The sequence below is a fragment of the Lathyrus oleraceus genome, chromosome 5, assembly GCF_024323335.1.
Source record: "Lathyrus oleraceus cultivar Zhongwan6 chromosome 5, CAAS_Psat_ZW6_1.0, whole genome shotgun sequence".
NCBI classification, from domain to species: domain Eukaryota; kingdom Viridiplantae; phylum Streptophyta; class Magnoliopsida; order Fabales; family Fabaceae; genus Lathyrus; species Lathyrus oleraceus.
In genome coordinates this window covers 370,319,257-370,343,616 of record NC_066583.1, presented here as the reverse complement: position 1 = coordinate 370,343,616, position 24,360 = coordinate 370,319,257, and the positions used below count along the sequence as shown (strand labels likewise).

The window sequence follows — 24,360 nt, the reverse complement described above, 5'->3', positions numbered from 1 at the left end:
AATAGGAATTAGATCCCATTTAAGTCTTTCTTTTAGCAACATGGACAAAGCTGCAGCAAATGATACATTGATACCATTGTAGTCAATACAGCAATGAACAAAGAAGCCAAACCTAATATTAATATTCACACCTAGTGTCTATCAGACTATTCATAGCTAAATCTATACAGACAGTAGTTCATTTTTTTCAATGACTCAGGACAGAAAATACTTGTAACATTTACACTTTTTAGTTATGCTGTGATAAAAGATCCACCAAGCATTAAGTCTCAAGTGCTGTAGTAAAAGTCCATGTGGAGAGTCTAAACTGCCATTGCACTTGAAGTTGAAGCACAACACCTAACATATCGCATCACTGCAAATTATCACTACACATTGTGAAAAATAGACTCTTTCGAACGGTACCTCACTAATGGTGATTCTGAGTTAATATACTATAAAGCATATGACAAAAAAAAAAGCTTGTATTTTCATGACTAAGCATCTCATGCTTATGGAAAATAATAAATATTAGTAGCAAAATATAGGTTTTTGGAAGAAGAAGCACACCTTTATTCCCACTGAGTATGATAAGAGCTGATTTCTACATGGGGTACAAGCTCCGTTATCCAATTCATATCCTCAATAGAAAGTGGTTGCACAGGTTCATGTTGCATACTTTGAATATGGAGAACTTCTAGCTTCTCCAAGTGTTCGATGCCAGTAGGTATATTCTTCAGTCCGCGCAGTACTAGTAACTCGAGCTTTTTAAGAGAAGGCAGTGCTCCTTTGTCGATGATAACATCTCTCAATTCATCCGCATATCCAACAGACAGTTCCTTTAGTTTCTGAAACCATCCATCTTCAAAATGCAACTGAAACCCTACACAAGAAGCAATGCCTATAGAGAGGATCAACAAGTTTTGCAAACTTTTTAGGGATTTTATTGGATCTTTAGTGAAACGGGAGTACATCAACTTCAAGTCAACAAGATTTTGAAGCTCTAACATCCAATTTGGCAACTTCTGTAGCCTCCCACCTAGTGTAAGTTTGCGAAGCATAGTTGGCGTTGAAATCAAATGTAAATCAATGAAATCAAAGTCATTACCAGTACTACTTGATAAAACTGACAGTTTCTCCAAGTGATGCATTTCATTGATTGAGGAGGACAGAATGCTTCCATCTTCTGTCCCAACATTAACCAACCCCAAATCCCTTATCTGCTTCAGCTTTCCTAACTCTTTAATTATCTCTGTTGCTCCATCCATACCTAAATCAACATTACGAAGCGTTTGTAGGGATGTCATCTCTCCAATACGATCCTTTAATTTGATCAAAGACAGTTTAGAGCTGATAAGATGTCTTAACTTTCTGAGCTTGCTAATCTCCTTTGGCAACTCACGGATGAATGTATCCCTTATATCCAAGGTCTCTAGGTTCTGGAGCATGCCAATTGATTTTGGGACTTCATCTACCTTAGATGAATGCCTGAAGCTTAAATACTTCAAGTGGATCAAACTTTCCAAATTTTTAGGAACATTCAACGATGGAGCAGATTCATAATCAAGAACCTTTAGTAACCTGTATGTGGTAGCTGTAGGGATTCTCTCCTCATAGTATACATATGACTCTTCATTTTCAAAAGCAAATAGAGACCGGACATGCAAACCTTCAATATGCGGCAAAAAATCATCAAAAGTGGTTGCTATTGATAAGCGCCGAATCATTCCACTAAAGGATGACTGTCCATCATCACTAATATGCTTGCAAAAATTTAAATCCTCAAATTTTTCAAGTACCATATCATGTATTAGATCATGAACACGACATGCTTTAGCTTTACCATCAATTCTAGTTGAAGATGCTTGCACCAAGTTTCTATGGATCAATTCTGTTAAATATCCTTCTGCCACTTCTTCCAAAGTTTTTCCCCTTTCCTCCTTGACAAACCCTTCAGCTATCCATTGTCGAATCACTCTCTTTGATTTAACTTCATAATCTTCTGGATATATTCCAAAATATAACAAGCATGACTTGAGATAGTAAGGCAAATCATCATAACTTAAACCTAAAATTTTTTCTATCCCAATTAAATGTGTATCTTTCTTTAGCTCTAAACTTAAATTTTCTTTGAACCTCTGCCACTCGAACACGTTTTTCTCTCTTGTAGACAAAAGACCGCCAATGGCAACAATTGCTAGTGGTAACCCTTTGCATTTTTCAACAATTTCATAAACTATATCAATAAACTCTTTTGGACAACACCCGCCATAGTCAAATTTGAATGCCTTTTTATTGAACAACTCCAAAGATTGTTCTTGAGTTAAAGGTTGCAACTCAAGCACTTCAACCAAAGAAGATCTTTTACAAGACGCTACAACATCCAGATTCCTTGTTGTTATCAATATGTTACTTTCATTTTTATTATCAATTACAGCAAATTCAATATCATCCCAAAAGTGCACATTCCAAACATCATCAAACACAACAATGTACCTCTTTTGCTGCAAGTTGTTTCTCACTTCATCGGTTAATGACCCTCGATCCATTTGAAATAAATCCTTAGGATGATCTCTTCCATTTTGTTTGTATAACTTTAGCAACATGTCCCTCAACAACCCTTCAACATTATATGATTGAGACACTGTGATCCATACCCGATAATCAAAGTGTCCAATGATGTCCTTGTTGTCAAAAACTTTCTTGGCTAGAGTGGTTTTACCTTGCCCTCCCATTCCTACCACAGAGATGACAGTGCGATCTTCCCTTCCTTTTACCAACCAATAAATTAGCATGTCTTTTTGTGTTTCAAAGCCCACAACATCAGCTTCCTCAATGTAAAGAGCAGCCACTCGAGGATCGTGCCATTTGGCAATCCGACTTCTTCTAGAACTGCTTGATCCTTGTTCAAGAGAACGTTGGAAGCCATATCTTTCACTCCTTTCCTTGATCCCACGAACAGATGACTTAATGTCTTGAATCTCAGACGCTATTCGACGGCGAGTGAGAATAGTTTTGAGTTTATGGAGTAAATCTACACATCCAGGATCATGAGGCTGCTGACCTGCATGGATCAAATAGTCATCAATGATATCTTCAATGCGAAAAGCTGCTTCCCTAAGTTGCTTCACCCATGTTTTGACTCCTTTACTAATGTTGTCTCCTTCAACTGATGCAGCTTTTTTATCAGCATCTTTAAGGAAAGCTTGGATGCTCTCGAGTTCATCTTTAATGTCTACAAAGTCCTTGTGAACACCTCTCAGCAGGTTTGCTTCTTCCCTTAACAGTGGAAGCAGATGGTCAATAGCAAAAGATACAGCAATTTCAGCCATTTGAATGAAAGTTGTGAAGATTGTTGTTTTGTGAAATGAAGAAGACTACACTGTTTGTATTCATATCATGAAGAAAGGAAAAGGAAGTTGCCTGCTACTCTCTAAGGAAGTTGCCTGCTGTCAACGTTCCACTAAAGTAAAAGTCAGTGTGGAGTTCCCTTTGTATTGCCTTCAGGCGTGTGGGGCAATATGCATCTATATATAATCACATAACAGATATTTTTGTAATAAAAAAAACTACTAAATTAATTAATCCTTTTTTTCATGCTGATTTATTTTTTTATTAAGGCTTCTACAAAAATATATTTTCAAACTAATTTTTTTTTTGTTATTACAAGCTTATCAATTCACATCAGTTTTAGTATCTGCTATTAAATTAATATGTTTTTGAATAACTTTGTTGTTGATAAACTTTTAAAATTTTAAAAAGTTTTTCCACAAAAAAAAATTCAAATTTGAAGATAGTAATGAAGTCAGTGATACTTTCTTCTGCTATGGATCAACAATTACAATTACAAAACAACTCAAATATCAAATAAAAAAAATATTAAGCCAATCCATAATTTAGATATTTCATACACCATTGTTATTAAAGAACAACAAAACTAAACCTATAATTTTTTTTACTGAGGAACTATGTAGCACCGACACCTCTGAAAAAATGTGTGTCCGTGTCTGTGTCGGTATCAGACACCTGCACCGACACTTGTGATTACGTTTAAGTTATTCATTTTTTCAAATTATTACCGGTGTCGCGGTCAGTATCGAGGTCGTATTTAAGATGTCCATGCTTCATAGCTGAGGAACGAAAAACCCAAAGTGTTGCAGAAAAAGTCTCCGAGAATCTGAATTGCCATTGCATTTTAAGTTGAAGCCCAGTACCTACCAAACCACGGCAAATTATCACTATACACTGAGAAAATAGCCCTTGAGCCGAGGATCATATAGCAGAAGAAAATTAAGATTGTATTTGAATGACTGAATAATTATTATTCTCATGCTTAAGGAAAACAATAATTACCAATACCAAAAATAAGTTTTTGGAAGAAAAATCACACCTTTTTTCCCCTTGAGTATGATGAAGTATTACTTCTACCTCATTGGATTTAGAGTAATAAATCCACTAGGGGTGGTAATTTCAACAGCAGGCACATGCTTGAAGATCCAATTCCAATCCTCAGTAGAAATGTCCTCCAAATGTTCAATTCCAGTATACCCAATATAGAGAACTTCAAGCTTCTCTAGGTGTTGGATTCCTGTTGGCGTAGTCTTCAGACTGAAGAGTCCGTGTAACCGAAGCTTTTTCAGAGAAGGAAGTGCTCCTTTGTCGATAATAATATCTCTCAATTCATTTGAAGTTTCAACATACAGTTCCTTTAGTTTCTCAAACCCTCCATCTTCAAAATGCAAACATAAACCTTCATAAGCAATTTCTTTTATGGAGAGGATCAACAAGTGCTGCAGACTTTTTAGGGATTGCATCGGATCTTCAGTTAAAATGGACTGCATCAACCTCAACACACAAGATTTTGAAGCTCTGGAATCCACTCTGGCAACTTCTCTAACCTCCCAATTAGTGTAAGTTTGCGAACCATAGTTGATGTGGAATTCAAATGCAAATCATCGAGATTATGAAAATTCTTATATGATGCAACAAATAGTTTTTCCATGTGTTGCATTTCATTGATCGAAGAAGATATAATGCTTCCATCTTCTTCATGAACATTAATCAACCCCAAATCTCTTATTTGTTTCAGCTTTCCTAACTCTTTAATTACCTCTGCTGCTCCATCCATATCTAAATCAATATTGCGTAGCGTTTGTAAGGATGTCATCTCTCCGATACCATTCTTTAGTTCAATCAAAGAAATATTAGTGCCGATAAGATGTCTTAGCTGTCTAAGCTTGCTAATCTCTTTTGGCAACTGAAGGGTATCTGTATCTCTTACTTCTAAGGTCTCTAGGTTCTGGAGCATGCCAATGGATTTCGGGATTTTACCATCTCTAATATAATTGAAACTTAAATACTTCAAATGGATCAAACTTCTAACCTCATTAGGAACATGCAACAATCGAACACGTTCATAATCAAGAATCTTCAACAACCTGAATTTTGTAGGGATTCTCCCAAAAGATAAGAAAGTTGATGCATTATTTCCAAAAATAAATAATGACCGAACGTGCGACTTTTCAGTGTTCGGAATTAAATCATAAAAACTGGTGCTTGTTAATGCAGTTGTTACTAATAAGCGTCTAGTTATTCCGCTTAAGGTTGATTGTCCACCATCACTAATATGCTTGCAAAAATTCAAATCCTCATTTTTTTCAAGGATCATCTCGCGTATTAGATCATGAACACGACAATGTTTAACTTTACCATCAATTCTTAACAAAGATACTTGCACCAAGTTTCTATGGATTAATTCCATAAAATATCTTTCAGCTACTTCTTCCAAAGTCTTCCCCCTTTCCTCCTTCACAAACCCTTCAGCTATCCATTGTCGAATCACTCTCTTTGATCTAACTACGTAATCTTCTGGATATATTACAAAATACAACAAGCATGACTTGAGATAATAAGGCAAATCATCATAGCTTAGACCAAGAATTTCTTTTATACCTATTAAATGGGTGTCTTTCTTTAGTTCTAAATTTAAGTTTTCTCTAAATCTAAGCCACTCAAACCCAGTTTTCTCTCTTGTAGACAAAAGACCACCAATGGCAACAATTGCTAGTGGTAAGCCATTGCATTTTTGAACAATTTCATTGGCTATACCAATGAGCTCTTTTGGACAGCACCCATCATGGTCAAATTTAAATGCCTTCTTATTGAACAACTCCAAAGATTGTTCTTGAGTTAAAGGTTCCAACTTAAGCACCTCAATGAAAGAAGATTTTCCACAAGACACCACAACATCTAGGTTCCTAGTTGTTATCAATACCTTACTTCCATGTTTATTATCAATTACAGCAAATTCAATATCATCCCAAAAATGTACATTCCAAACATCATCAAACACGACAACGTACCTTTTTTGCTTCAAGTAGTTTCTCACCTCATCTGTCAATGACCCTCGATCCATTCGAGAAATATCCCTAGGAGCATTGTCTCCTTTTTCTTTGAAAAACTTTATTAGCATGTCCTTCAGCAACTCTTCAACATTATATGATTGAGAGACTGTGATCCATACACGACAATCGAAGTGTCTGACGACATCCTTGCTGTCAAAAACTTTCTTGGCAAGAGTGGTTTTTCCTTGCCCCCCCATTCCTACCACGGAAACTACAGTGCGCTCTTCCCTTCCCTCTACCATCCAATCAGTCAATCTTTTCCTTGGCACTTCAAAGCCCACAACTTCAGATTCTTCAATGTAGAGAGCAGACACTCGAGGGTCGTGCCATTTGGAATTTCGGCCTTCTCTAGAACTGCTTGATCTTTGTTCTAAAGTACGTTGGAAGCCATATTTTTCACTTCTTTCCTTCATCCCACGAATATATGACTTAACGTCTTGAATCTCAGACGCTATTCGACGACGGGGGATCATACTTTTGAGCTTATGGAACAAAGCTACACATCCAGGATGAGGAGGCTGCTGTCCCACCTGGATCATATAATCATCAATGATATCTTCAATGCGAAAAGATGCTTCCCTAACCTGCTTCACCCAAGTTTTGACTCCTTCACTAGTGTTGTCTCCTTCAGCTGTTGCGGCTCTTTTATCAGCATCCTTAAGGAATGCTTGAATACTTTCCAGTTCATCTTTAATGTCTGCAAACTCCTTGTGAATACCCCTCAATAAATTGGCTTCTTTCCTTAACAATGGAAGTAGTTGGTCAACAGCTAAAGACACCGCCATTTCCGCCATTTGAGTTAAGCTCTGATTATTTTTGTTATGCGAAGACTACTTGTTTTGCTTGAGACCTTGTCTGCGCAATTTCTATTATGATATAACAAGGGAATAATGCAACTTCTATGATGAAATTACAAAGGGAACAAGGTAACTTCAATCATGAAGAAAGGAATATTGAAAATTCTATTATGAAGTAACAAGGGAATAAGGCAATTTCTATCATGAAGAAAGGAATAAGACAAATTCTATCATGAAGTAGCAAGATAATAAGGAAACTTCTATCATGAAGAAAGGAATAAGGAAACTTACAGCACGAAGTAACAAAGGAATTTGATTTTTTAATAGTATATTGGCACCTGATACAAAAAATAAGTCAGCTTGCAGGTTATCACAATCAAAACAATGAATAAACTTTTGATTACTTGATAAACAAATAAAAGATTCATCCACTTAAACTGATATAAACATTAAAATGTTAGAATAACAAGTGGTCATCTGCACTATACTTTGTCTTTACAAATCAGAAATATATTAAAGAAAGAAGAGAAACAGAAACATACGGATAAATACCAAAACCTATCAGAAATGAAGTTGAAATTTTATAACCACCGTCCTTAAATCTTGACGCAGAACAGATCTATTGATGCAGAATTTTGAAAAGTTTTTTAACCAGTTCAGAATTCCGCGAGGAAAAAGTTTCAGAACTTTCTAAAATAAGTTCAGAACTAAAATAGAAAGTAGTTTTAAACATCATCCATGATTTTGGTTTTGCACCATATTATTAGACAAACAAACATCATCTACAAATTCATGTTCATTTTTTTACTTCATGAAGCTTTGTTTTCCCCCACACCTTGGAACACTTATCTTCACATAGATTACTAGTATTTTTATTATAAATATATAAGTCATAGATGCTAACTGCACTTGTTTTTTTTCGTTTCTATAAATTCAAAAGTTGCTAGAGCTATTAGTTACTCACTAACATGTAACCAAGAAAACATGCAGGAAGCTATTGTAAGAATTTACTTGCCTCTTTACCCAATTCTTGTGCTCGAACATGATGTGAAGAATGACTGGAGCCCATTCTAGAAGAACTCAGATACACAATTCCTCTTCCTAATCTGTTTACGAGTTCATAACATTGTTTGATCACTTCTTTAACCTGTAATCATATTTTAAAAAACTGAGAACAGAAATTATTATATAGTTATTAGATGTAATCATGCAAAAGAATTTCTTCAGTAAAGCTTTCTGTGAAAGTGTTTTTTTAGAGAAGCATATTGTTGAGCCGGTTATGACCAAAGTTTTCAACTATGATTTCCTTTTTGTTTCTTAGAGATGTTTCATGCATCGAGAGATCGCACCAGCGCCCAGAGCCGCATTGTTCGAGTCCAATAATTCTAAGGGTGGTACATCATAAATTGCATCATGAAATAAAATACAACATGAAAGTGAAAACAAAGCTCATAATCAGTAGACTTCAAAGCAGGAAATTAGCATAGGAATCCTAGCAGCCCAAACTATTTCAAGCCCTATTAAAAAAATCAGTTTCATGAGTAATCAATATGAAGCATTGTACAAATGTGTTTTAGGTTACTGAATATAAATAATATGAAGCTGGGTTTGTTACTGTTACCTGATTTGGGCTTTTCCTGTCACCAAATTGAATCGATGCTTGTTTGATACAAAAACTGGTCTGTGAGTGGTTCTTCTGAGCACAATATCGGAACCAAACAAAACTGCCAGCGAGAATCCCGTCGTTGAGAAATGAGATTCTCAAAAGGGTCAGACCAAGGTTACTTTACTAGAAGTAGGCACTAGACCAAGGTTTGCGTCTTATGGGAACACAAACAACATTTTCACCGATATTATTGCAGAAGACAAAATCATGATTTGTTTTGTATTTTATTTTGGCTTAATTTGAAAGCTCTTTAAGTGTTTTTTTAAAGCAAATTTGGCTCTTCATGATTTTCCCCATTTGATACATCTCCCCTTTTTTCTTCAAATTTGTGTTCCCAAAAAAATAATCTATTAACAGAACAATAAATATACACTTCAGTTTCCAGATTATCCGTTAACCGAGTAACTAAGCAAGGTGTTGTTGTTGTTGTGGTGCGTTGTGGAGTTGATTGATCTGGTTAGATGAGTGGTTATTCTGAGCACTAAATGATTGATCTGGTTAGATGAGTGGTTCTTCTGAGCACAAAATTGGAACCAAACGAAACTGCAAACGAGAATCCATTCTCAAAAGGGTCAGACCAAGGTTCCTTTACTAGAAATAGGCACTAACTAACAAGGTTTGTGTCTTCTCATGGTGCTACATAGTCTTCAAGATATATTCCAAAGTATGAGAAGCCTTGTTTGAGATTGTAAAATAAATCATGAAAATTAAAGCCTAAATCTTTGTTACAACATTTAAACTTGGATTATTGTCCAACTCTGAACTTAAATTTACAGTAAACCTTTCCCATTGAAGTGAATCTCTTTCTTGGTAGATAAAAGACCAGCAATAGCCACAATTGCTAGAGGAAAAACCTCATAATTTTTAACAATTCCAGAAGATACACTCATTAGATTTTTAGGACATTGTCCTTTCAACTTTCAAGCTTAGTTGAGACATAATAATTACTCAGTATTATTCAAGGGGAAAATAAAAGAAAATTCTTATTAAGAGATTAAATCATGTGTACTATGCAATTTAGTTTCATTCTTCTGACTTGTTTCACCTGAAGAGATGTGATAGAAATCTGCAAGGTAAGCCAAAGCTTCTGAGTTGTTGTTACAAACCTTCCACAATGATGCAACCTCTCCTTTAGAGACAGTTCCCCAATCCTCACAAACATCTAAAAAGTCGAGAAGTTTTGAGTAAAACGAATCGTAGTTCATCAACAGGAAGGGAACAGGATGCTTTGATCCGATTCGTTCTAGTTGAATTAATGTCAGCATCTCGAACATCTCGTCTAGAGTACCAATCCCACCAGGAAGGGCAACAACAGCAGTTTTATCAAATGAATTGTTCCTCACTACAGCATCGACCAGCCCGTGCTTCCTTGCAGAGAAAAACCTGAACTTAAAACAGTCTAGGAAGTTATTAGCAGTCATATTTATTTTGGATCATCTCCTATTTTAATGTAATATAGATACGATCCTGAGTCTAGACCGGTCGGGCCAGATTTGGCCAAACCCGATACTTTATCCAAAAAAGTTTCTTTGATTCGAGCTGAGTACTCAACTCATAGTTTTTACTAAAAAAAACAATCTAATGATGATCGAGTCGGGTTCACGGGTCCTAAAGTTAACAACATAACTTGTTCCTAAAAAAATTGTGATTAAATCAAAACACTTATGCTACTTAAATAATTGAAGCACAAATAGCATACTCAAACAAATATACTCAAATTGAGGGGGGAAATGATGTCATTATGTCGAGTTGAGTGACAGGTTTGACATTCTAAACCAGTCACCCGAACCAAACACATTCGGGATTAATCTGGTTGGGTCAAACATATCCGAGTTTGACCTGATCTAGGATGGGGTTCAAGTAAAATACAGATTCAATCGAGTTGGGTCAGTCACAAGATGTTGATCGTATCAACCCGTACCTGTGTATGTATACCCCTAAATCCCGTTGGAGGGAGAATGCCACTTTTTTTTTACTTTCATCTTTTGTTACTTTCAAATAGGAGAGGATCCATATTCTATATGAAGAAGCTATAAAGCAAGGGTAGTGGATCACCTGCAAGTAAGGTAGTTTTCTGCAGGTAAGTATGGATGAAAGTTGGATGATGTCCATTCCCCGGCTTCTCTTCCTATCTTGAATCCGCCAACTGGTTTTCCTGCAAGCAGAGCACCTTGAGTAACAGCATCCATTAGTCCGGGTCCAGCCCCCGACCATGTAGTGCATTCCAAAAGACTTGCTATCTGCAAAGAAATATGTATATAGAAAGAAAAGAAAAACATATCTTCTAGAAAAGAACTTTTCCACTTTCTCAATAGACAATAAACTTAATTTAGTACTAATATGAATTTTCTTAATTATCATGATTTAGTCAACAAAATCCTATATTGACTTGCCTCTTTAGCCAAATGTTGTGCTTGTACATAATGCGAATGGGTGGAGTCCATTCTAGAGGAACCGAGATAAACAATTCCTCTTCCCAATCTGTTTATGAGTTCATAACATTGATTGATCTCTTCTTTAACCTGTAATAATATATATTTTTTTAAATGATTAAGAAGAACTAGAGAATAATAGGTGTGTTAGTGTTACCTGATTTGGGCTCTTCCTGTCATCAAATTGAATCGATTCTTGCTTGGATACAAAAATTGGTGTGTGAATATCCTTATGGTTTGAGAAGTTGAAAGCAAGGGTGTTGTTGTTCTTGTGATGTGTTGTGGAGTTGATTAATCTGGTTTGATGAGTGGTTCTTGTGAGCACAATTTCGGAACCAAATGAAACTGCAAACGAGAATCCCATCATTGAGGGTCGAGAAATGAGATTCTCGAAAGGATCAGACCAAGGTTTCTTTATTAGAAGTAGACACTAACTAACAAGGTTTATGTGTTCTTATGGGAACACAAACAAAATATGAATCATACAACCACTTAGTTTGCCGGCTTGGAGAGGAGAAGAGGGAAAAACTTTGGAAGAGTAAGAAAAAGTTAACTAAAATATTTTAGTTCTTTTCTAGATGTATGGCAACTTCATAATTTTATTTCAAATGAAGAGGGAGTATATGATTTTATCATTTATATCTAGAATTTTTATTATGCTATTGTTCGATTTATTTTGTGTAGAAATATATTGTATATTTCCTTATGTTTATGAGAATTACATATGCTGTATTTATAGACTGCATAAGGCAGGATTTGAAAGAGAAATCTGACCTAAGAATCAGGGGAATTAATTTCCCATGAATGCTAATTCTAATTACAGAAAAGAACTGGAAATAATAGCTAATTAATTACATTAATTTTAATCCTTAATGAGTTGTACAAACAGAATCATTTGATTTTATATTAATTATTCCATACTCCCCCTCAATCTGGGTGGTAGATGTCTATCATACCCAGATTGGATCTGATATTCTCGTATATGTTCCTTGGAAGGGCTTTTGTTAGAATGTCTGCAGTTTGCTGGCATGATGGAATATGATTAACACTTATAATTTCATGATCAATTTTCTCCTTGATGAAGTGTCGGTCTATCTCCACATGCTTTGTTCTATCATGTTGTACCGGGTTCTTAGCAATGCTAATAGCAGCCTTGTTATCACATAATATCTTCATGGGGTGATTGGTAGGAATTTTGATCTCATCTAGCATTCGCTTAAGCCAAATTCCTTCACAAATACCTTGTGACATAACTCTGAATTCTGCTTCTGCGCTACTCCTAGCCACAATAGATTGTTTCTTGCTTCTCCAAGTTACCATATTACCCCATACAAATGTGCAGTAGCCTGTAGTTGATTTCCTGTCAGATAAACATCCTGCCCAATCAGAATCGGTGTAGACTTCAATGTCTCTGTTTGAGTTCTTTTGAAAATAAAGTCCTCGGCCTGGCGTACCTTTCAGGTACTGGAGAATTCTGTTCACATTTCTCATGTCAGTTTCAGTTGGATTTGACATATAACAACTAGCCTTGCTTACAGCAAAACCAATGTCTGGTCTGGTGTGAGTTAGATAGATTAGTTTTTCGACTAGACTTTGATATCTATCTTTATTAGCTGGTACATTCTCATCTTCACTCCTTTTTACTTGTTCTATGGGAGTATTGGCAGCTTTGCATCCAAGCATACTTGTTTCTTGAAGTAAATCCAAAGTATACTTCCTTTGAGAAACTGAAATACCATTCTTTGTTCGTGCAATTTCCATCCCTAGAAAATACTTGAGTTGTCCCAAGTCTTTGACTTCAAATTCTTTTGCTAGAAGTTTCTTTAACTGGTTGACTTGTTCATCATCGTCCCCCGTAATTACGATATCATCAACATAGACAATAAACAAAGTTATCTTCCCATCCAAAAAGTGCTTGACAAACATGGTATGGTATGTTTGACATTGAACAAAACCATCTTGCTTGACAACTTTTGTTAGTCTATCAAACCATGCCCTTGGTGATTGTTTGAGGCCATATAGAGATTTGTGAAGTCGACACACCATGTTGGCGGTTCCAGGTGATTCAAGTCCCGGAGGAATTTGCATATATACCTCTTCTTCTAACTCTCCATTTAGAAATGCATTCTTTATGTCTAGTTGGTGTAGGGGGCAATCTAGATTTGCTTCCAAAGATAGTAGAACCCGGACAGAATTGAGCTTCGCAACAGGTGCAAAAGTCTCCTCATAATCCACCCCATATGATTGTGTGAACCCTTTTGCAACCAACCGAGCTTTGTACCTGTTTATACTCCCATCAGCATTGTGTTTAATTGAAAATATCCACTTGCATCCTACTGCTTTCTTCCCTTCTGGTATAGCAGTGATCTCCCATGTGCCATTTCTTACAAGTGCTTGAACTTCTTCTGTTACAGCTGCTGCCCATTCAGGTTTCTGCAATGCTTCTTGAATATTATTTGGAATTTCTATGTTGTCAACAGTTGCTACAAAGGACCTGTAACTTTGTGATAGTTTTCCATAGGAGATATATTTTTCAATAGGGTGTTTAGTGCAAGTTCTAACCCCTTTTCTCATAGCAATATGAATATCAATATCTATTGTATCAACATGTTCAGAGTTAGGAAGAATATTACCTGTGGGAACGTCATTTTCTAGAGTCTGTTTTGACTCATGGCCTTGCATTGGAGTTTTGCTTGACTCTACCTCCTTCCTTTTATAACAAAAACCTTTCCACTTGCCTGTTTTTGGATCACAATCCTGTTGAGATATGGTTGAAACTATAATTGGTTTTGTTTCCGTCACAACTTCTGTTGTCCTTTCACTCGGTTGAATGTTTGAGGTCTGTTCCGGTAATTTTTTAGCTGGTTTAAGCATAGGTTCGGCTAATTGAGTGTTGCCGGTTTGGTTTGGTAAGATTTTGTCATGTTCGGTTAGTTCAAGAGGCAAAAGTTGGTATTCTGAATTTTCTATATGCTCCCCCTGAATACCAGTTTTGGTGTAATAGGGTTGATTTTCAAAGAAGGTTACATCCATAGTGTGGTAAAAAATTGTGGTATGGGGAGAGTAACACTTATATCCCTTTTGGTGAGGAGAGTAACCAAGAAAAATGCATTTGATGGATTTTGTGTCTAATTTGCTTCGGTGAGGGTTGAGGTTATGGACAAAAGTTGAGGATCCAAATATTTTTAATGGAATAGAGGAAAAGATTTTGCTGGTTGGAAATAGGTTTTGAAGTGTGGAGAGTGGGGTCTTAAAGTTAAGGATACGAGAGGGTGTTCGATTTATAAGGTGAGTTGTTGAAAGGACAGCTTCTCCCCAAAAGTGTTATGGGACATTTGTGGCTAACATGATTGATCTAGTCACTTTCAAAAGGTGTATATTCTTCCTTTCTGCAACTCCATTTTGTTGGGGAGTGTCCACACACGAGCTTTGGTGAACAATTCCAACCTTTTGAAGATAGGAATTTAGAGCAAGGTTGTAATACTCACGGCCATTGTCAGTTCTAAGTATCTGAATATTGCTTTGGAATTGTGTTTGTACCATCTTATGATAAATTTCAAATATTCTCCCTACTTCTGATTTTTCCTTCATTAGAAACACCCAGGTAACACGTGTGTGATCATCAATAAAGGTGACAAACCATCTCGAGCCTGTAATGTTGTGGACTCGTGATGGTCCCCATACATCACTATGAATTAATGAAAAAAGTTTTGAGGGTTTATAAGATTGGGGTGAGTAATGGTTTCGAGTATGTTTAGACAATTGGTAAATTTCACACTGAAAATGTTCCTTGTTTTTATTGAATAAAGAGGGAAACATTTTTTCCAAGTATATGAAATTTAGGTGGCCTAATCTATAGTGCCACATCATTACAGGATTATTATCACTTGAAACTGCAGCTGCAACATGACAATTATTCTTGAGTTTTTCTTCTGATTTTTCCACTTGAAGGAGGTAGAGTCCAGCACACTCTTCAGCATTGCCAATCGTCTTCCCCGACTCCAAAGTCTGAAATTCACACAAGTTAGGGAAGAATTTAGTAACACATTTCAAATCTCTTGTAATCTTGCTAATAGACAGCAAGGTACAATCCAGTTTAGGCACATACAAAACAGAGTCAAGTGTAATATTTGGTGAAATGATAATTGATCCTTTACCCATGACCTTAGAATGTGTACCATCAATTATTCGAACATATTAGTTATAGGGATATGGAGAATAACTACTAAACAAAGTAAAATCTCCAGTCATGTGATCTGAAGCCCCTGAGTCAATAATCCATGATTTTATTTTTTCCTTACTAGTGTTTAGAGCATGTAAGTAATTACCTCTTTGAACCACTACAGCAGTACCACCTTTTTCTGCAGTTAACATGGTTTGCTGAAGGATTTTTTGAAGAGTCTCCATTTGTTCTTTGCTAAAAAGAGATGAGTTAGAGTATACCTCAGCTTCTTGATTGTTAAATGTTGTGTTACCTCTTCCCTCCTTGCCTTTGAAAAATTTGGTCTATGAAGGTTTTCCATGTATGATCCAACATGTTTCCTTTGTGTGGCCTGGTCTCTTGCAGTGTTCACATTAGGGGCGGGTTTTCTTTTGTGGTGGCCGAGGCTGATTCCCTCTTGCTGCCATTGCAGAGCTCTCGCAGTACAAAACTGAGCTAGGTGTTCCCAACATGATTTTCTTCCTGCTTTCTTCCCTTCTCACTTCTGAAAAGGCTTCTCGAATTTTGAGAAGTGGTTTGGTTCCAAGGATCCTTCCACAAACTTCATCTAGGTCCTTGTTTAGCCCCAATAGGAACTTGTAAATCCTATCTTTTTCCACCAACTCCTTATATTTCTTTTGATCTTCTGTACAACACCATGTAACCTCTTCATATATGTCGAGTTGCTGCCAGTGTTTGTTAAGTATATTAAAATACTCAGTAACAGAAGATTCTCCCTGTCGAAGGTCATGAAGAATGCTTTTAATCTCAAATATGACAGATGTATTGTCAACATTTGAGTATGTTTCCTTCATTGCATCCCATATCTCTTTTGCAGTGTCATAGAACATGAAATTTTCACCAATTTCGTTTGTCATGGTATTGAGCAGCCATGACATTACTTGGTTGTTCTCAAGTTTCCATTTCTGAAAGTTTTTTTCTCCTTTTTCGGGACATTTAGAAATGGTTCAGATTGAGCTCTGATACCATATAGAAATATATTGTATATTTCCTTATGTTTTATGAGAATTACATATGTTGTATTTATAGACTGCATAAGGTAGGATTTGAAAGAGAAATCTGACCTAAGAATCAGGGGAATTAATTTCCCATGAATGCTAATTCTAATTACAGAAAAGAACAGGAAATAATAGCTAATTAATTACATTAATCCTAATCCTTAATGAGCTGTACAAACAGAATCATTTGATTCTGTATTGATTATTCCATACTTTCCTTTTTATATTTTTCTGTTTTAAGTGGCCTTATGCTTGTAGGATAGGAGGATGGTGACGCTATTAAAGCACTTTTTTTATAAGGAGTGAGAACATGGAATTAAAATAAGGTATAAGGGGTGCTCACTCATTTACAACTAAGAAAATTAAAGGGGGAAAAGAAAAAACAAATTCTTCCGATTACAAAACCTCATCAAAGAAATGATAAACCACGACCTACTCTCAACACGCCGCGGGATTATTACACCAATCCGCCAACACAACGTTCCTTCCTTTTTTAGAGAAAGTATTCAATCACTCCCAAGATAGAATCTTAATCATGCTCAAAACATCCAAGTTCATAAGTATACTCCCTTTAAAAAAGGACTGCATTTCTACAAGATCAAATAGACCAACAAAAAACAAGACTAAAAAACCAAAAAGAAATAGCGTAATCAATATCATGGAGCCTATCCAACAAAGAATCCGAAGGGAAATCAACGCTCACTCGAATCCACATGCAAAACTTGGATTAAATAGAGCTAGAAAAAGGGCATGAGCCGAACAAATGCTCAACGTCTTCTTCTTTCTAAAAGCATAAAGGGTGAACCATATTGTGAACATCTTCAATAATACCATGTTTAGCCAACCCCATCCTCGTTAGCAACTTGTTGAGAATTAAACGACATCCAAAAATAAGAACCTTACTCGAAACTTTAGATTTCCATAAATGAGTCAAGGCATTGGCCTTCAAAGGATCCAACCAAGGCACCACCATGCTAGCTTCAAAAATCGCCTTGTAACTCACTTTAACCAAGAAACCATTTGTATTCCTCCACCACACAAAATGGTCCAAAACACTATCAATAGGCACTACATCATGCAAAATATACATTAAATCTTATATCAACGATTCTTCCTCTACACTCAAATCTATCCCATTAAGACCAAGATCTCACTTCCAAGCATCGTTGATCCTAACCCCGACATCACAAACTTTTAGATAACTCAAACCACAAAGTTGAAATAAAGAAGGGAATAAAACATAAAAAGAGGAAGATCCAAGCCAAGTATGTCTCCAAAATTCTAAAATTCTCCTGTTACCAAGCTTACAAGAAATAGAATAAGAGAACCAATTAGAATGCACAATATCATTATTCAAGGGTTCCCCAATAGCACAGACATTCATCCACCACAAAGATGTCTTCCTATTCCCACAAGGACCACCTAAGACCACAAAGAAGAATCATCATTTATAACCTGCCACTTCCACTTGCTTAATAAAGCACTTGATTTTCGTTATGGAACCGAGGTGAATCTTGAGGTCATTGATCACGTATTCTAATGTCATGTTTATTCCTGACAGTAGATCCATACTCATGGATGCATATAAATTGGAGAGTGCAGTCAGTTTCTTATTTCTCTTCCTTTGCCAGAGAGTTTCATATCTCCAGTCTTTATGTGATCTTTACTTCGTCAGTGATCTTTCCATTTCTTTTGATCTTTGTATTTGTTCATGCAACATTTACGGATCTATGGTGGTCGTGCTTTATTTTCTTCAAATAGATACCTGCTATTACCTAATGTGGCTTTCTCTTTCTCTACCTTTTCGGCTATTTCCATTTATTTCTCGTCATGACCAATATAGGAAACCTGAGAGTTCCTTCATAGACTTGTTGGGTAATGATGAGAAAAGTTAATCCTTTCCCGAACTAAAGAGATAAACCTAGAAATAATATAGGTGTCTTATTTAGTCGTGGGGTATCCTTTCCCGACATAGCTTTTTGTTAATTTTCTTCTATATGAAAAAGTATCTCATTTAGAAGGGTGGTGTGCTTTCTGCTACTGCACAATGTTATAAATGCTCGTTATGATTTCGTTCATTCTCAATCTTTGTATCCCTAGTGTGGCTTAAAGTAGTTGTAGGTTATGAAACATTTACGACTAAGGTGTTTGTGTTTGTTATTAAGGTTGTTTAGATGTTTAACCTTGGTTCAGTTGCAGAAGAGGATAGAATGATAACAGGGCTTGGAAAGTCCTTTGACTGATTGGTGAAGGAATTGCAATCTAAGGATATATAGTGGTCGGAATGTTACTAGAATCGTACCACCACCTCCAAGGATCTTTATGAGTAGAGAGGAGGACTGATGTCCTTCGGTGGTAAGATCGGCATTGCTATTAAAATATATAACATGAGATTTCAATGTAAATATATAACACTAATATATTTATATAATAATAAAAATAATATAATTTTTTTTATTTAAATCTAATCTCTCTCTCACACTCACACACACAAATTATTAATCTCATTAAAAAAATAATTTGTAACGCAAATATCAAATGGAGCAATAATAATATAAAAAAGAGTTATGAGCATTATCTTTTTAATGTTCTCTCGTACACCCATTATTTTATTAGATGAAATACATGTGGATTATTTTAAAAATATGTCTTATATAAAATGGTAAAACTCACATGTGTGCATAATAAAAGAGTGAATATTATAGAGGACATTAAAAAGAGAATATTCTTAATTATTATTTTTATTATTATTATTTGGCTTAATTGCAATTTTTGTCCTCTAATTTTATTTTATTTTAAATTTTGGTCCCCTATTTTAAAAATCACGATTTTGGTCCATTTTATAAGTTTTGTATTGGATTTTGATCCCTTTTTTTAGACTAAAATTCAACATAATTTTTAAAAAAAGGACGAAACCCGTGGTTTTTAAAATTGGGGGATCAAAATAAATAAATAAAGTAAAATAAGGGACCAAAGTTACAATTATGCTTTATTTTTATTATTATTATTATTATTATTATTATTATTATTATTATTATTATTATTATGTGTTTAGGTGATTTTTTTTTAAATAATCAAGTTTTTCAAATAAATTTCCAAAATAACCACTATTTCAAGTTATTTACCAATATAACCACTATTTCAAGTTATTTACCAATATAACCACTTTTCATGAATCCCTCTAAAGCATGCGTCAGTTGGACTGGCGCATGTATGTTGCCATTGAACTAAGGCATCAATTGAAATGGTGCATGCATGCAGATGAAATCAATGCATTTTGTGCATGTTTTATGACATGAAGAGCATGTGTCATTGCATGTGGCGCATGCTTTGAATATTATTTCTTTAAAAAAAATCATATGTTATACTTATATAAAACTAAAATAAATAAAATAAATAGGTAAATGAAAAATACATAACAATTGACAAGAAAATCAATGATCTGCCCGATTGAAACGTCCACTTGTTCCACATCCCGGTGTGTTAGCCTGCCTTCGAGGTCCCCACGATTTTCACTAAGATGTTTGGGATCTTTGAGTGCTGACATGATGCAATGGTGGCTGGTGTGAAGGTCTGGTGGAAGGTCTAGCGGTATTTGATAAATTTGTCATCATTTCTCCTTAATAGCTTGGGGGTTGCCGCCAACGGCGCTGCCGTAATTGATTTTGGTGCCCATATTGTCGTTGTTGGGTCATTGTGATTGGGTTGTTTGTGGACGATACGGTTGCCCGAATTGGGACATTGAATCGTTTTGGAAATAAAGCAATGGTTCATGTGGTGTAAGAAAGTCAAAAAATGGTTGGATGTTATGGCGATGGGATGTTTGGGTGCTCATAAGTGAGGAAGATCAAAGACAAAACGTTGCGGAAGAAGGTTGTCAATGCAGGGTATGCATTAACATAACCTTCTGTCATACGGTGAACTGGACTTTTTGTGTTTTGCTTTTTATCGCAATGTCGCGGTTAGCAAGAGTCGCCACCGACTTTTCTTTTATCCAATAAGGAAAGGTGGAAAAGAACAGGAAAGACCTTAATTTAGATTTTGGGTTCGGGAGGTACATTATACAAAGGGAAGGTGTTAGCACCCTTTGTATCCATGGTTATCCATGGGCTCTTAATTGCTCGATCACTTATATTATTTTTGTCTGAAAAAAAGTGTTTGTGAATTGTTTAGAAAAATTGTTTTGGAAAGAGAATTTAACTTTGTAATGATTCTTGTATGAATGTATACAAAGTGATTATCTCGTTTAGTTTTGAAAATTGTTTAGAAAAATAAAACTCGGTAATGATTCTAGTATGAATGTATACCAAGTGGTGATTTTCTGAAGGTATTTTGAAAGGTGTGAGGTGTGAAAAAATGTTTTAGGTTGTGAGCCAGCAATTAAGAGTTATACCGACCCAAGGTCTTTATGAGTATTTCCTATCCTTATGAGGGTAAAACTGTCCTTATTATTGAGAAATAAGTAGTTTTATCCTTTGGATGTAAAAGGGTCATCGTAGGGTCATCGATTGGTCATTGAAGGCAACAGTTACGAGGATACCTTAGCATTCGAAGGGACTATCATCTTTTAACCGTAGGCAACATCGGAGGGTCATCGAGGGACAAAGTTGTATATTCGAAGGCAACATCCGAGGGACTATAATTTATTTTATGATGATTTAACCGAAGGGTCTTTGCTAAGGGTATCCCCACGTTCGCGGGACATGACCGTAATATCGTAATCGTAAGGCAACAAAGAGAGGTCCAAGATCACTTATTCAAAGGCAAAGTTTTACAATTAATTATATAATTAGGATGAAACTCCACATTAAAATTATTAAAAATAATATATTAAAAATTAATACATTAGAAATTAATACATTAAAAATTAATTTAGGGTGAAACTCCACAAGGGTATCCCACAAATAAAGTGGAATACCTAGCCAATAACCTTTTCCTGGGATATGTGAACCTTTACGAAACTCAAAAAAAGAAACATGTCAGAACACCAAATCAGGGTGCAATCGAAGATTACACCGGAGAAATATCACAACAATAAATAGGATAGGATGAATAATGCATGGCTATGATAAAAACATAAAAAAACAGACTAGAAGAATCAGGTACTGTCTCGTTCGCCTCTGCCTCGCCTAGCGAAGGCCACGGATTTTGAATTTGAAAACAGCCCCATGTTAGGAACTTTGAATTTTATGGCATTTTATCACAGGAATAACATGGTCAAACACTCAGGGTATTCAGGCGTATTTAGATTCCCATACGAAAGCAAATTATATATCAACATTTAATCATGATACATTATATATGTAGATATGGCCAATTGAAAGTATAAACAATAGAGATACGCAAACCTGTTTGCCAATTCAAGGTTGAAGGGATTGACCACTTGTAGTATCGGAATAAGTTAGGCAGCGGGAATTGGACGGCGATGGCTTCGGTGCAGATGGGCTGCCTTCAGGGTTTCTTTACTCTGAATTCTCCAGGTAGGCAGGGTTCCTATGCCAAAGTTTCTATCCGTCCTTCTCTGTTCTCTCTCTTTCTTTTTCCTCAAGGTTTTGTTCCAAGGAAACCTCAGAGTGTTTTGCTTCTCTTCCTTCTTTCTCCAGTGAATCTCCCAGTGTAAACTCCCAGTCTCACTCCCCCTACTGAAACTTCAGTATTTATAGACTAATTTCGTGGGTAATGGGCTTGGACTGAGGGAGACCCAAGTCCAAAATAATTTGTTATATTTTATTTATTTATTTATTTTAATTATTTAATTAATTAATTAATTAATTAAAAAAAAAATTCTCTTTTTTTTTTTCTTTTTTTTTTTTTTTTTTTTTTTTTTTTCGTTTTTTTTTTTTTTTTTTTTTTTTTTTTTTTTTAGGAAAAATGATGGGTAATTTTTGGGGTATGACAGCTGCCCCTGTTCAATATTCTTGAACCGAGAGAGTTAGGATGGCGTGTATGCCATTCGTGGTCTGGAGGTGGAAGATTATTGAACACTAGAATGCCCCAAAAATTTGCACTTGAGAATCGACAGTTGGTCTTGATGGAGATGGGCTTAAAGATGCCATCCGGGAGGTTTGATGACGAAAGCTTCAGATCGCGCCGTATATTAGGCCAATTTGAAGACATGGGTGCCACACTGGGTCGTACGTTAGACCGTATAATGAGTCATCCATTAGGCTGCCGACTTCGCTGGGGAGTCGGAGTGTGTCATATGCTGTTGGGGATAAAGGATCAGAATGGACCATACGCTAGATCGTATCTGAGTTGCAGAATGAGCCGTACGTTAGGCTGAATCTGATGACGAAAGGGGTAGTCGTACGTTAGACTACACTTCAGAAATGTACCGTATGTTAGGTAGGATCTGATGATGAAAGGGGTAGTCGTACGTTAGACTACACTTCAGAAATGTACCGTATGTTAGGTAGCATCTGAGGGGATGGACATCCGAACGGGTCGTACGTTTGACCGTCGCAGAATGAGTCGTCTGTTAGGCCGCATCTGATGATGAAAGCGGTAGTCGTACGCCAGACTACACTTCAGAAATGTACCGTACGTTAGGTAGCATCTGAGGGTTGTAAGATCCAAACGGGTCGTACGTTAGACCGCGTTGGGGTTGCTGGAGTTCAGAATGGATCGTACGCTAGATCGTATCTGAGTTGCAGAATGAGCCGTACGTTAGGCTGTATCCGAAGAAGAAAGTAGTCGTACGCTAGACTACACCCCTGAATGTACCGTACGCTAGGCAGTATCCGAGGATTTGAAGGTCCAAATGGGTCGTACGTTAGACCGCATTGGAGTTGCTGAAGAAGTCATATGTTGGGCTGAATCAGAATGAACCGTACGTTAGGCTGTATCTGATAACCTGTATATGTTGTACTTGCAATAAATGTCTGGGATGGGCTTAAAGATGCCATCGTTAGGAGGATATCGAAGTGTTGTCAGAATGAATGTTCCCATGAACTGTATTTGAAATATGTATCTGAATCTTGAATGTGATTGATAAAGGTGTCTGTCTGAATGAACCTTCTACTTTGACTATATCAGGAGGATAATTAACCTGCAAAGAAAAAGTTAGCTTCATGCTATGTCATGATGCATGAGATGTTTCGTGTTATGCTAAAATAAATGTGAATGTTGTATGCATGCGTATGCTGTGAAAGGATGTAATGAATGAGTTATGCGTATGAGAAGTTCTGCTTGGGGACTCTACTGGGGAAAATAAATCCCCATCTACTGATTTGAGACATTTGTGTCGATGACCCTTTCTCGGCTGGGGATGCTTGATTTCTGTCTGATGGTGGAAATATTCAACAGAGCCTGGCTGGGGATGGATGAGATGATCAATCTGTCTGGTGACGCCGACCTCTGTTGGGGAGTAACTGGCTGTGCCGGGGAATACTGCTAATTTCTTCTGAGGAATAACAGACTTGCTGGGGGAATAGAATTGGTAGCGGATTCATTGGAAGCATGGTTAGACCTTCTCCTCGATCCTGAAGTCGGGTAGTAATTGCTATTGCTATTCTACGCATATTTTGGTAAACATTTATCATATTCAAATGCACATATTAATTCAAATTAAATCAATGGACATTTACGCAACCAAAACAGAAAAGTAAAAACAAAAGCATCTTTTTTTTGAAAGAGGGTTGTATTGATTTTGAAAGGAGGCCTATAAACAGGCAATTTGTGTACAAGGAGACAGAAATCCTAGTAAGAGGAAATTGTCGAAAACAAAGAGAAAGCTATGTGGAAGAAGTCCTATTGATTTTAAGCCTACTACTGTCATTATGTCTTCGAGCATCTCATCCCTTGCTGTCGGATAGAAGTGATTGGCTTGGTCAGTCCCTCGAACTTGGATGAAAGTTGACTGA

At 36.3% G+C, this 24,360-nt stretch overlaps 2 protein-coding genes across 5 annotated transcripts; both read right to left on the bottom strand.

The window, feature by feature from the left end:
- LOC127084816 (disease resistance protein RPM1) lies at positions 1-9,308 on the bottom strand. Of its 3 annotated transcripts, none has more exons than XM_051025335.1 (4): positions 7,472-7,520; positions 4,059-4,193; positions 550-3,506; positions 1-355 (listed from the first exon to the last, which is right to left on the bottom strand). In XM_051025335.1, the coding sequence occupies exon 3, from the start codon at positions 3,309-3,311 to the stop codon at positions 552-554; it is 2,760 nt and encodes a 919-aa protein (XP_050881292.1). In that variant the 5' UTR covers positions 3,312-3,506; positions 4,059-4,193; positions 7,472-7,520; the 3' UTR covers positions 1-355; positions 550-551. The 3 variants fall into 3 exon arrangements, with proteins under 3 accessions (XP_050881292.1, XP_050881293.1, XP_050881294.1); XM_051025336.1 differs by having other exon boundaries at positions 1-339; XM_051025337.1 differs by lacking the exons at positions 1-355; positions 550-3,506; positions 4,059-4,193 and adding exons at positions 4,607-7,238; positions 8,196-9,308 and having other exon boundaries at positions 7,472-7,518.
- Positions 9,309-9,684: 376 nt separating this feature from the next.
- Positions 9,685-11,862, bottom strand: LOC127084818 (probable cytokinin riboside 5'-monophosphate phosphoribohydrolase LOGL3). 2 transcript variants are annotated; one of them, XM_051025339.1, is made up of 4 exons: positions 11,436-11,862; positions 11,240-11,368; positions 10,902-11,086; positions 9,685-10,229 (listed from the first exon to the last, which is right to left on the bottom strand). In XM_051025339.1, the coding sequence occupies exons 1-4, from the start codon at positions 11,643-11,645 to the stop codon at positions 9,833-9,835; spliced, it is 921 nt and encodes a 306-aa protein (XP_050881296.1). In that variant the 5' UTR covers positions 11,646-11,862; the 3' UTR covers positions 9,685-9,832. The 2 variants fall into 2 exon arrangements, with proteins under 2 accessions (XP_050881296.1, XP_050881295.1); XM_051025338.1 differs by having other exon boundaries at positions 10,902-11,082; positions 11,236-11,368; positions 11,436-11,856.
- Positions 11,863-24,360: the final 12,498 nt, after the last annotated feature.

Bases quoted from the DNA above. Each gene is read 5' to 3' on its own strand.
- LOC127084816 (XM_051025335.1), bottom strand. From the start codon at position 3,311: ATGGCTGAAATTGCTGTATCTTTTGCTATTGACCATCTGCTTCCACTG.
- LOC127084818 (XM_051025339.1), bottom strand. From the start codon at position 11,645: ATGATGGGATTCTCGTTTGCAGTTTCATTTGGTTCCGAAATTGTGCTC. The intron at 11,369-11,435 runs GTAACACTAACA...ATATTATTACAG, and splicing joins ACAGGAAGAGCCCAAATCAG to GTTAAAGAAGAGATCAATCA. The intron at 11,087-11,239 runs GCAAGTCAATAT...ATTTCTTTGCAG, and splicing joins CACAACATTTGGCTAAAGAG to ATAGCAAGTCTTTTGGAATG.